The sequence below is a fragment of the Neovison vison genome, chromosome 7, assembly GCF_020171115.1.
Source record: "Neovison vison isolate M4711 chromosome 7, ASM_NN_V1, whole genome shotgun sequence".
Taxonomy (NCBI): Eukaryota; Metazoa; Chordata; class Mammalia; order Carnivora; family Mustelidae; genus Neogale; species Neogale vison.
Window position 1 is genome coordinate 206493692 of NC_058097.1, and position 12958 is coordinate 206506649.

At 56.4% G+C, this 12958-nt stretch overlaps 1 protein-coding gene across 2 annotated transcripts; it reads left to right on the forward strand.

Moving 5' to 3' along the window:
• The first annotated feature begins 49 nt into the window (after positions 1-49).
• On the forward strand, positions 50-12190 carry MRPL21 (mitochondrial ribosomal protein L21). 2 transcript variants are annotated; one of them, XR_006385712.1, is made up of 8 exons: positions 50-182; positions 3796-3853; positions 5717-5802; positions 7176-7339; positions 9851-9903; positions 10786-10889; positions 11529-11725; positions 12076-12190. XR_006385712.1 is itself a non-coding variant. In XM_044260027.1 (7 exons), exons 1-7 carry the CDS (start codon positions 83-85, stop codon positions 12138-12140), a joined length of 630 nt encoding a protein of 209 aa, XP_044115962.1. In that variant the 5' UTR covers positions 50-82; the 3' UTR covers positions 12141-12190. The 2 variants fall into 2 exon arrangements, 1 of the variants encoding a protein (XP_044115962.1); XM_044260027.1 differs by lacking the exon at positions 11529-11725.
• Positions 12191-12958: the final 768 nt, after the last annotated feature.

Genomic DNA, 12958 nt, shown 5'->3' on the forward strand with positions numbered 1-12958 from the left:
GAGTTCCCGGGCCGGACCCTGTGCGTCGACGCACAAGGTTCGAGCCGACGCCGTTTCCGCTTCCGGCCGAAGCTGCGGGAAGATGGCGGCGGCCGTAACAACGCGGGCCGTGACGGTCGCCTTCGGACGGCTGGTGTCCGCGTGCAGCCGCAGCGTCCTGAGAGCGTCAGGGCCCGGAGCAGGTGAGGAGGGTGAGAAGAGGGAACGGGGCGTGCGGGTTCGTGTCCGCCCCTTCGGTGTTGACCCCTTTTTTGGTGAGCGAGTATAGTACTCGCTTTGCAGCTGGGGAAACCCGGGTTGGGATCCTGGTTCCTTTCGTTAGCGGCTTCGCTGCTGACGTCAGCTCTCCGGCTCGCTTCGGTGCCTGTGTTGCCGGGGGAGCAGACTGAGGCTCGGTTCGGACAGCTTAGGTGACTTGCCCAGGGTGACACGGCTGGGCGGTGGGACGAGCGTGACTCGTGATTCAGACGGGTCTGTCCGGCTGCGAGCTGTGCGGGACCGTGGCCGCGGCCTCGAGCCGCTCTGTGCACCCTCCGGTGGCCTCCTCTGGAAACCGGTGGTGAACGTCCTTGCCGAACCTTAACCCCTTCGTCAGAAGCAGCAGCCTTGTTCTTAGGAAGTTCAGAAAAGTTATCTCCGTCTAAATCAGTGTATTTTTGCTTGAAATGATTGGTGTGTGTATTTGTGTACAGAAGTGTTTAATTGTGTTTTAAAACTGGGTCCAAATGTATGTTTGATATTAAAGAATTGTTCTCTTTTTTAGATGTGGTAACAGCGCCTCCGTTGTGTGTAGTTCTTAGTGAGGATATTTACTTTTGATAGAAGCATGCTGGCGTCTTCACTGATTTAGCAGTATACCTGTGGTTTACTTAAAAATAATTGCCAAGTTGGGCCAGAGGCAGGGTGAATCAAAAATCTCGGTCGTGAGTTGGTAACTGGTGAGTCGGCTGCTGGAGGGCTGGAGACTGACGATTCTGTTTTCTTTACTTTTGTGTGCTTGACGTCTTCCATTAGTGAAACTCGGGTTTAAGCAGGGAGGGACGATTTCACAAAAGCAGTGGGAGTTACTGTAGCCTACCGACTTAAAACCACCTCTGGAATGCTGTGTTCGATTCCAGACCCCCGCTTTCGGAAACACAAATAACATGGAGTACAGACAGGGTGACCGGAGTGATAGGCAGGTGGGACCTTGAAGAGTGAGAGGGAGAAACAGGATGGAAGACACACCACAGTCCTTCTCCTTACAGAGCTAAAGGACGACCCCCCCGCCCCCGAGGAAAGGAAGGAGCACATTTGTTCCTTCTGGGGTCCAGGGCTAAGGCAGGACCGTAGCTCAGAGTTACAGGGAAGCAGATCAGGTGCAGAAACTTTGCAGCTGAGCCTTCCGCAGTGGGGCGGCCCCCAGGAGAGGTGCTGAGTCCCCCGTCAGAGCATCTTCCGAGGGGGGCGTCATGTGCTGACTCAGCAGAGTGGGCTTCCTTCATTCACCCACCATTTATTGAGCACCTTTTCTGGATCAAGCAGGGGTGGGGAAGGGGTGGAATACAGGAGTAATAAGCATAAGTAAGCCCTGCTTTAATGAACTGGCATTTGGGTGGGGGAGGGGGGTGTGGCAAGACAGGCAGTGTCTAAAAATAAGTTACATAGTATGTTAGAAGCCTTTAAGTCTTATACAGAAAGATAAAGGGTGAAGTGGGAGAGAAGGGGTCAGTTTTAAATAGGACAGTCAGGGAAGGCCTCTCTACTGAGATGCTGTTTGAATGGACACAAAAAGAAAATGGGGGAGGGGGGCCAGAGGAACAGCAGTCCAGGCACCCAGACTTCAAGGCAGGCGCATGCCTGGCACGTTATGGGAATGGCCAGGAAGCTGGAGTGGCAGATGCAGAGTGAACAAGAGGTAGGGCCGGAGAGATGGGGGGGGGGGGACGCATCATGCAGCCCACGCCCTAGAGGCCCCTAAGGGCTTTGGCTTTTTCTCTGAATTAAACAGAAAGCTCTTATGAGAGTTTCAGCAAAATAGTGACAGGATCTGACCTAAGTTTTCACAGGATCACTTTAGCAGCTGCAGAGAAAGGAGGTAATGGGGAAAGCAGGCTGTTAGTAACAACTCAGGCAAGAGGTGGTGGTGGCTTGGAGGATGTAGGTGGGCAGAGCCTGGATCTCTTAAAGAGAGAGCCAGGAGGATTTGCTGATAGCTCTGAGGGTATGCGAGAGGACGGGGTCAAGAGTGACTGAGATTTCTGGCCTGCGCACTGGGAGGATGAAGATGCCATGGTGGGGAGTGCGGTGAAGAAGCAGGCGGGGGGGTGGGGGGGTCTGGAGCCTTCGTAGGTTTTGAGATGCCTCCTAGAGTTGTGAGTGGTGATAGCAAATACACAAGTGGATCGTCAAATCCAGGCTGCGGGTGTAAACCTGGGAGTCGCCAGTGTAGACAGGATATTTAAAGTCATTTCTCTGGGTGCAGTCAGCAGAGTAATGGTCATAGAGAAAGAAGAGATAAAGCCGAAGGTCTAAACCCCAGGCACGGCAAGGTAGTAGAGGAGAAACCAGCCCACGACACCAATAATTGGGAACATTTGCTAACAGGTAACTATAGAAAGGTGAATTTCAGGAAATGTAAATCACAGCTCAATATAAAAAAAAAAATACATCAGTAGATGCAAAAAATAGTTGACAAAAGTCAACATGCGTTCATAACAAAAACTCAGATAGATACAGATGAAACTTTTATTTTTTTAATTTAAGTTGACTCCATGCCCAACATGGGCTCGAAACAACCCTGAGATCAAGGGCCACGTGCTCTACCATCTGGGCCAGCCAGGAGCCCCCACGAAGGAAACTTCAGGAACAAGACATCTTCAGACGAATGAATAAATAAACCCTCGACAGTTCCTGAGTTGCCGTCCTCTGCTTCTCACTCCTAAGCTCTGCATTCTGGGCCCTTCGCCGGGTAGACCGTGATTGCCTTTGTCCCTTGGCGTAGTAGTCGTCTGTCGCTGCAGAACAAGAGTTACCCCAAAACTTAGCAGCTGGAGATGACCAGCATTTGTCGTGTGCACCACTTCCAATGGTCAGGAGTCCGGGGGCCGCTTAGCTGGATGGTTCTGGAACTCTCATCAGCTGGGGCTGGACTTTCTGTTTCCAAGCTCACACCTTGGCCGTGGGCAGGAGGCCTCCGTTCCAGTCTTAGAATTTAATCTCAGAAATGCCATGCCCTTGGTGCACCTGGGTGGCTCAGTCGGTTAAGCATCTGCCTTCAGCTCAGGCCATGATCTCAGGGTCCTGGGATTGAGCCCCACCTCGGGCTCCATGGTCCATGGAGAGCCTGCTCTTCCTCCCCCTCTCCCCCTGCCTGCCGCTCTGCCTATTTGTGCTCTCTCTCTATCTCTCTGTCAAATAAATAAATAAAATCTTTAAAAAAAAAAAAAAACCTGCCGTGCCCTTCCTTCTGCCACATGCCATTGGCCACAGAAACCAGCTCCATTCAGGAAGTGGGCTCCGCAGGCTGTCTCGGGGGGAACAGAGCTGGATCTGAACCCACCAGGCATGTGGCGGTCAAGGAACAGATCAGTGGGTGAGCGGTTCTGGTTTTAGGCACTTTCCCGTGGTGTGATGAACACATCTCGGCACACGCGAGCTGTAACTGTGGGCGCTGCTGACCCTGGCCTTCCCGCAGGTGCGTCGGGAGCCGGCGCCCTAACTCGGGCGCCCGCAGAAGCAGTTCTTGTGTGTTTTGCCTTCTGAAGAGCGGTGACGTTTCTTACCGGTGACGATCGCTGTTTCTTGTTCCCTCAGCTTCCCTGGGGTCCACTTCCCGAAGGTTCGGTTCGCAGAGCACGGCGGTTCCGGAAGGGTAATACCGAGATGTGGGTTTGGGTGACTTGTCCTTTGTAGGACTGTCTTTCTCAAGTCAAAACAGTAGATGCTTGGGTTTTCAAGAACATCTACGTTTTCTCTTAACTTTTTGATGGTATTTTTTTAAAAACCCTTGACATAAACGTAGACAGGACATCGAGTGTCCGGACAAATGTGCTGCTAGGGCTTATGCAGCTGATTCTGTTAAGGAAATTTCATGGCTCCTAATTAGAAACTTCTGAGAAGATGGAATCACAGGAAGGATCAGAATTTTTAGGGAGAACTTAAATATCATTTGGAAGAAAAGTCGCACCCACTAGTAGGAATATCCAGGAGCAGTGGAGGATGGCAGTTCAGAATTAGGAAGCTCCTGGGCCCTCTCCTGGCCCCGCCCCTTGCCGGCCAGGGTCCTTGAGCTTTGTTTCCTGTCCTGCCAGATGGAGATGTTAGTATCCCTCTCCGTAGGGTTCTGTGCGCCTGCAGTGGATTTCTACATTTGAAGAGCTTAGGACAGCGCCGGGCAGTGACTTGTCAACAGTGTTGGCATCACAGGCTCAGAAGTGGGGAGATTCAGGGGGCTCTTAGGTTTCTCAAAAAACAGAATCAGGTTATAGAGAGAGATCCTAAGGGGGAATGTCCGTTACTTTGCCCTTTCTGTCTCTTCCCCATGGAGTTCGGGTTTCCCGCGTCCGTTGTTTTGCTGTCTGTAGCAGGGGATGGCCAGGCCCTGCAAGGAGGCTGGGGCTCCCCCGTCAGACCCCGTTCCTCCTTGTCCATCAGAGGTCCCCAGGCCACAGCTCAGGAGCGTGTTTCCAGGTGCTCTGAGCTGAGCGCAGTGGACGAGCTCCGTTTCATTTCCTTAGCCGGTTGACGCCCCGGCACCCAGAGCTCCGCTGTGGGGAGCGCCTGCTGGCTCCCCGCACAGCACAGGGGCCCGGGGCGGCTGCGGAAGCAGCTCTTCCCCGGCGAGCTGCCTTTGTTCCTTGCAGGAGCTCTGCCACAGAAAGACTGACCTTTCCCTCTGGCGGCAAACAGCAGCAAGAGCTTTAAAATGGTTCTGAGTAACTGAATTCGATGTGGGTTCTCCCGAACTCTCCCCTCTTTGTAGTCTGCAGAAATTCAAGGCCAAATGAGGGCAGGAAGTGAGACAGACCTTGCCTCCTCCTCTTGCCCGAGGGCTGCCCTCCACGCACAGCTGACTCCTCTGCTACAGGACAGACAGACTTCAGTGCCGTGGCCCTGAGCACGTCCCCATACCACCCAGTCCGCGCAGCCCTGGGGGCAGGTGCTTTTATGCCCATTTGCTCCATGAAAGAAACTGGAGCGCGGAGTCGTGAGGTGGTTGCCAAGGTCATGTTCACCTGGTGCCGAGGCGGGGTTCAGTCCCGGGGCTCCTGTCTGGGCATGAAGGCCGAGCAGGCACATGCCTGGTAGGAGTTAGGGGTCAGGGTGGACCGGCCAGGGGCAGAGCAGGGGTGTTCCTGTCGTGGGAGCCCTGCCCACAGAGCCCTAGAATGTCGGGGTGATGCACAGGAGCCCAGCGGGGAGGCAGAGAACTCTTGGCCTGGCGGGGCAGGGGGCTGTTGGATGGCCTGGGTGGGTAGTTATTCCCAGGAGGGACTCTTCTGGAATAAAATGGCTGGATTTCCCGTTTTGATTACTGAGGGATAAGTGGGTGTTTCTTGAAACACAGGGTCATGTGGGAGCTGTCCCCAGTGCCACCAGGGGGTGGGTCTGTACCAAAGAGTCCCATGTCGGCAGGGCAGCGCCGGCCCTCTGGCCTGAGCACAGCCATTTCTTACAGATTCTGAACTGTCTTTTCCCACGGACGGGCCACACACGCGTCACATGTGTTTTACAGATACGTTCCTAAAACATCGCTGAGTTCACCACCTTGGCCAGAAGTTGTCCTGCCAGACCCCGCTGAGGAGACCAGACGCCATGCAGGTGACCCAGGCGGACGCCGGAGCGAGGGGCGGGGAGGAGGGCCTGTCCCCGGCCACAGAACAGGATCTCACGTCTTCACATGCCCTGAGACCCAGCGTGGGGTGAACGCTTAGGCTCATTTTTGCCACTGGACACAAAAACGTAAACCCTCGTTCATTGCGCAGATACTCCTGAGCACCCGCCGAGGTCAAAGAGGGCGGTGCGAGGGAGGGAGCGGCCCTGGGTCCCTCTCCATCTCCCCGCCGTTGGCAGGGTGCGGGGAAGGGAAGCTTTCTCCGCAGCCGGGGGAGCACTGGGTGCTGGTGCTGCCCCGGGGGGCGGAGAGGCTGTCAGGGAGCTGCGACGGGAGGAGGGACAAGGTGGCCGGCCACCACCGCGTGAGCGAGCGCAGGCCTCCGTTTTCCTCACAAGGCTGGAGATGCAGGTCCGCGTGGGGCGTCTTCCAGTTTTAGTTTGTTCTGTTTTTTAAAGATTTTACTTATTTATTTGATAAAGACAGCGAGAGAGGGGACACACGCAGGGGGAGTGCGAGGGAGAAGCAGGCTTCCCACTGAGCGGGGAGCCCGATGCGGGGCTCGATCCCAGGACCCCGGGATCATGACCAGAGCCGGAGGCAGCCGCTTAATGACTGAGCCCCCCGGCCGCCCCCATCTTCCAGGTTTAAAGTACCATTTGAGATGCGGCGCGAGGTCAGCGGTGTTCTGCCCTTCTCCAGCCGCGGCTCTGGCCTGACTCTGCTTCGGGAACGAGAAGTGTGTGTTCCTCTCCAAGTGCCCAGCCCCAGGCCAGGCGGGGTGGGTCAGGGCTCATAGACGCTTACCTGACAGTGACCGGGGTGGGAAAAGCAGGTGATGAGCCGAGGTGAGGCTGTGGAGCCCAGAGCTGTGCGGGCAGCAGCTTGAAGGTAGAATCTAGCACAGGGGGGGCGGTCATTCTGCTTCTCCCGGGTGCAGAACGGCCTCTCCTTTCACTTGGCCAGCCCTCTGGCTTTTTCTTAATAAAGACCGGGAACCCCACAAGGTGAAGGTCTCCCCCGCGCCGCCCAGTCAGAGGGACGGAGCCAGGCACGCTGAGTGCTCAGGCCAGAGAACACAGGCGGCCGTGGGGGACACATGTCTTTAGGTGCCTCCCGTGCCAAGGAGCCCATGCCCCTGGGAAGGGCAGGTTGAGCCCCAGCTGTGCGGAGAGGCACGGTGACACCTGTCACACCCACCCCCGCCGCCACTGGAGCTTGCCGTCCTATGAGGGAGAGCAGGGGGCACGGGGCCTCATAGGACCACCGCTGCGGGCCTGGGCTGTGTGGGGCCGCGTGGCTGCCATGCCCGGTGTGAGTGGCCGACCGGCCGCCGCCATCCTGGCTTTCTCCCCCACAGAGGTCGTGCGGAAGGTGAACGAGCTGATCGCCACGGGCCAGTACGGCCGGCTCTTCGCCGTGGTGCACTTCGCCAGCCAGCAGTGGAAAGTGACCTCCGAGGACCTGATTTTAATCAATAACAAGTTAGACATCGCGTGTGGAGAGAGGATACGGCTGGAGAAGGTGAGACCGTCCGCGTCTCAGGGCGCAGTCACCAAATGTGCCCTCCTGCCCCCGGGTTCGTCCTCAGGAGGCTTTCTCGGGTCGGCAGGCGAAGGCGAGCAGAGCCGGAGGCAGGAGCCAGGTGTCCCCCCGGGTGCGGGCGGCCAGCGGAGCGAGGGCAGGTGCGGGTGGCTGGCCCCAGCCCCGGAGACTTCGTGCAGGAAAATATGTGTGCCGAGGTCCCACGTCTCGGGAATGTTCTCCCGGAGAAAAGAATGAGCCTCCCAGGTACAGGCAGAGGGTTTTCAGCCGCGTGGCCGTGGAGGGTGTCTCGGCGGGAGCGCTGCGCCGGCGTCGGGTGGACGGCGGCTGCTCCCGGCGCATCCGGCTGGCACTGGTGGGCTTTCCCGGCCATTCCACGCCCTCGGCCTGCGAGTCTGGCGTTTCCACCCACCACTGAAAATGCTTCCTGCTGTTTCGGGCGGCCTTTTTGTTTTTTCTCTTACTCTGTTTATAAAAGCATACAAAGTCTAAGTTCTCAGGGGTGCCTGGGACGCGCAGTCAGTGAAGTGTCTGACTCTTGGTTTTGGCTCAGGTCATGGTCTCAGGGTCGCGGATCAAGCCCCGCCTTGGGCTCCCCACTTGGCGCAGGGTCTGCTTGGGGCTTCTCCGTCGGTGCACTCGCTCGAGCTCACTCCGTCTCTCTCAGATAAAGCTTAAAATATATATTTACTCAAGTGTTCTGCACTAGCTTTCTATACCTTTCTTCTTTTGTGACTGCAGACTTTTTGAGTCTGTACACCAAGGGGAGCATTAAATGCTCTTTTGTTTCGTATAAAGATTTTACTGATTTATTTGTCAGAGCGCGCACAAGCAGGCAGAGCGGCAGGCAGAGAGAGGGAGAAGCAGGCTTCCCGCTGAGCAGGGAGCCCGATATGGGGCTCGATCCTAGGACCCTGGGACCATGACCTGAGCTGAAGGCAGCAGCTTAACCGGCTGAACCACCCAGACGCCCCTAAACTCTGTTTCTAAGATGGTCCTCCCGGCCTTCAGTCTGAGCTCCGAGCTGCGCTGACTGACCGTGTGGACTGCAGGAGCCACCAGAGCTCCCTTCTCCCGAATGCCACGGGGGCTCTGTCGTGAGCTCCTCAGCATGGGCTCGTTTACTCCATAACGTCTAAAGTAGGAGGGGGGCGCCTGGGGGCTCAGTCGTTAGTGTCTGCCTTAAGCTCAGGTCATGGTCCCAAAGTCCTGGGATCAAGCCCCGCATCGGGCTCCCTGCTCGGCGGGAAGCCTGCTTCCCCCCTCCCACTCCCCCTGTTCGTGTTCCCTCTCTCGCTGTGTCTCTCTCTGTCAAATAAATAAAACCTTTAAAAATAAAATAAGTAGGAGACTCGAGTGTATCTGAGAAGATTTCTAAAAAGACATTTTTTTAAAGGTTGCTTTTTTTAGTAATCCCTACACCCCATGTGGGGCTTGAACTCACGGCCCCAAGATCAGGAGTCACGCATTCCACCAATTGAGCCGCAGACGCCCCCCAGAAAGATACTGTTTGGAAACCTGTCGCATGAACAAAAACATTCTCAAAAGGACCACGCGATCCGATTGCTTGTCCTCACTTAGGTTGAGTGGCAGAGAACGCGTCAGCCTGGAAGTCACTGTGAGACGGTGTCTCGGTTATTTGTCGTCAGAGTCCGCTGATGTCGCTGTAAAGTACGCTTCGTCTGTCGATGTTTAGGTTTTATACGATCCGGTATTTTCCTTTTTTCTTTTTCTTTCTTTCTTTTGTTGTTGTTGTTGTTGTTGTTGTTGTTGTTGCTGTTGAAGATTTTGTTTACTTGAGAGCAAGGGAGCATGAGGGGGAGAGGGTCAGAGGGAGAAGCAGGGTCCCCACTGAGCAGGGAGCCCAGTGCGGGGCTCGATCCCAGGACCCCGGGTCATGACCTGAGCTGAAGGCAGACACCTAACTGACTGAGCCCCCCGGGCGCCCTGATCAGGGATTTTTCTTATCAGTAAAATTTAAGATGGCCTTCCAGCATCTGCTAAAAACACCGCTGTCCTCGCAATGCAAAGATGTCTTCATCTGAGGCCACACTTGGCCACGCCTGGGCGCGCCGAGGACGGTTTCTGGACCGTCCACATGGACGTTCCCAGTCTTTAAAAGAACAACCTGAGCCTCCGTCTCGGCGGGGTCAGCAGCTGTGAACCGCCTCAGGGACGCCACGGCGTGGCTCTCCCGCATACATCGTACCTTCCAATAAAAAGTTAAAAAAAAGGCCATCGTTATTTGCACGGGACGGTTGACACTGTCCTCCGGGCGGGCGATCAGCATGTCAAGTGCTCAGGGACACTGGTCCGGGCTCTGCCGTTGGGCCGGCCCAGGAAGGTAGGCCCCGCACTGGGGCCAGGGCCGGCCACCTCCCCGCCGTTCGATTCCCGGGAAACACTGAGGTGACGGGTACCTTCTTCCCGCTCCGGTGTTTGCGCTGCTGACTTTCCTGGCACTGGGTGACACGCCCGCTTCGTTCGCAGGTCCTGCTGGTTGGAGCTGACAACTTCACGTTACTCGGCAAGCCGCTCCTCGGGTAACACGCGCACTTGTGCGGGGCTTTTTCTGGGACTCAGCGGGCTGTGGGGGGAGGCCAGATAGAGCACGCCCGGGCCCAGCTAGTGCTGCTAATTTATTCCTATGGGGCTTGTAAGATTTGTTGACAGACTACCCTGTTCTTTTTTTGTTCTTTTTTTTTTTTTTTAAGTAAATACTACATCCCCCGTGTGGGACTTGAACTCACAATCCCAGAATCAAGTCCTGCGCCCTTCCAACCGAGAGAGCCAAGGGCCCACGTGCTTTTTGGGTTTTTTTTTTTTTAAAGTTCTATTTATTTGTTTGACAGAGATCACAAGTAGGCAGACAGGCAGGCAGAGAGAGAGGGAGAAGCAGGCTCCCTTCCGAGCAGAGAGCCCGATGCGGGGCTCCATCCCAGGACCCTGAGACCATGACCTGAGCCGATGGCAGAGGCTTTAACCCACTGAGCCATCCAGGCGCTCCTGTTTTTTTATTATTATTATTATTAAATTACAGCTCACATAGAGTATCATGTCCGTTCTCTATACCTTACCCAGTGCAGATCTTCATTGGCCTAGTTACCCTCTGTCTCCTCCCAAAGTGATTACAGTCTGATCAGCTGGATTCCCCAGGCCAAGTCACAGCCCCGTGACTGATTTATTTCGTGACCAGAAGTTCACACCCCTTGATCCTATCCCCTCAGCCTTTGCCCCTTCCTTCTACACCGGGCTCGATCATGCTTCTTGGTGGTTTTCAAAAAATATCTGTAGGAAGGACGTGTTACTTTTATAATTGGAGAAAAAGAAAGTAAAGGTTTGTTTTGGAAATTCTTACAGAAGTCATTAGTAAGATCGAAAAATAATCGAGAAGGTATGTCATTGATTATCCTTCTCCCTCCTAGAAAGGATCTCGTTCGTGTAGAGGCCACAGTCATTGAAAAGACAGAATCATGGCCAAAAATCAATCTGAAATTTAGGAAAAGGAAAAACTACAAGAGGAAAAAAGGTAAGTTAGAGAAAGCGTGGCAGGTGTCCTGTCCCCGCCCTGCTCCGCGGGATGGTCCTGCGGCTGTTGGGGGTCCGGGGCCACTGCGATGCACCAGCCACAGACATGGGGGAGAGAGCTCTGCCCCAGTACTCTGGGTCCGGCGTGGAGGGGCAGATGGAGGCCCGTCTTAAACAAGCCAGAGGTGTGGAGGGAGAGGGCCCCGGGAGCTCCAGGCCCTCGCCACAGCCCGACCCCGCGTGCCCCGGGAGACACGGACGCAGACACCAGAGGCAGCAGTCACGTCCCACACAGAGACCGGACAGAGAAGCGGGACGTGGCGGTTGCCAGGGGGCCCTCTCAGCGCAGCGTCACAGAGAACGGGAACGAATCTTGGAGCAACACCCGACCTTGTGCCTCCGGGCACATATGTCCGTCCACATACGCTTGTACCTACACGTGTGTGTGACGGAACATGGGAGGGCGAGGAGAGGGAGCCCGTCTGCAGGGCCTCCGGGGGAGCAGGGAGGCAGGAAGATGGGGGCTGTTGGTTGATAGAGAAGGGAGAGCCAGAGGGGCCTGGGGGCCGGGGTGGGGAGCGTGGGCTTCGGTGCGCCCACGGTGGGGGGACGCCTCGGACGGGAGCTTGGCTCTCTGCAGGGCCGTCCCCGCAGGAGCTTCTGCTGGAAGTCACCTCGTGGAGGCTGCTCAAGGCTGGGCCCGTGGGCTGCGGCGGCCTGTCTGGGGAAACCTGTAGCCCTCACAGTCCTTGGTCACCACGGGAACTGCTGGCCTGAACTACCAGTAGTGGGGAGTTAGTCAAATACCCTGACACCATGGGGTGGCCTTTACCACAGGTCAGTCACCAGGAGCCTCTCCTCCGCCCTCTGCCCCCCCCAGGCAGCCCACGGGTCTCACCACATGCCAGGAGAAGGAGGGCCAGGCTGCTCCCGGCCTCCGAGGCCCCGGGTCTTACAGCCTGTGCTGCTTCTGATGGGGGCTCACGGAGCACGGGGGTCCCTCAGGAGGCCCTCATGGCACGTGGCCGGCAGGGCCCACACAGGGTCTGGGTGCCCCCTGGGGGGGGCTGGTGCCAGGCTGACCCACGCTCATTCGCAAAGAGCAGGAGGTCCGGTGGCAGGGTCTCCCCGCGGCTCGTGAGCACGCCGGGTGCGGCCAAGCTGTGACCCTGCTCTCTCTCTCCCAGTGATCGTGAACCCGCAGACTGTCCTCCGGATAAACACCATCGAGATCGCTCCACGTTTGTGCTGACCACGAAGGCCATGTTTACAGAATATAAAAATAAACGCCTGTTTTCTGGAGACCGTGTTTCTGAGTTCCGATACAAAAAGCTCGGCATTCCTTTGGCCGGTTGTTCGAACCTGAGCACCGTGTCTGTGAGCTTCGTTCCGTAAGCAGCTCCCTGAGCTGGAGAAGCTGGGATTTGGGAAGAGTGACAAGCACGGCCCTCCCAGGGCTGCAGATCGGAGGCCTGCTCAGGAGACAAGGTCGTGTTCTTGGCTACTCTCCACTGCACCGAATGTGGTAGGGCCCAAGGGCGTGGTGCAGGGGGCGCAGCTGGGACCCGGGAGCTAAGGCCAAGAGAAACAGTCTGGATTCCGCTTCTGGTGGGGTGCACAAAGCCTGAGCAAACCCAGTCTCTGAGCGGACTGGTTGCTAGTGTTCTGCTCTTTTAAGAAGCTTGGATTCAAACCAGTTTGGGCCCAGAGCCCTTATTCTTGTCCTTTGCTCCTGGTCCAGCAGAGAAGGAGGGTCACAGTGCAGGGGGCTGGTGCTCCAACCAGGACGCGGAAGGACAGGCAGCAGGGGGCGTTGGGGGTTGGAAAGCCCGTGATGCATGACATGTTCGGGGTGGAGGGACAGTGGCAGAGACAGCCGAGGGGCCGGAGGCCTTGCGGGAATGGATCCAAAAAAGCCACCTGTCTTGGGAGGCTTTGGGGTGGCCCAGATCTGTGTGGGACCTGTCAGGCAAGGAGGGACAGCAGGTCCTGAACCCTGAGTGGCTGCGGGAACAGGAGAGTGGGTAGGGACAAGGAGCTCTTTGGCGGCTGGGCCCCCTGAGCTGTGTC

Coding starts and splice junctions, on each gene's coding strand:
- MRPL21 (XM_044260027.1), top strand. CDS start 83: ATGGCGGCGGCCGTAACAACGCGGGCCGTGACGGTCGCCTTCGGACGG. Junction 183..3,795: donor AGCGTCAGGGCCCGGAGCAG/GTGAGGAGGGTG, acceptor TTGTTCCCTCAG/CTTCCCTGGGGTCCACTTCC. Junction 10,890..12,075: donor AAACTACAAGAGGAAAAAAG/GTAAGTTAGAGA, acceptor TCTCTCTCCCAG/TGATCGTGAACCCGCAGACT.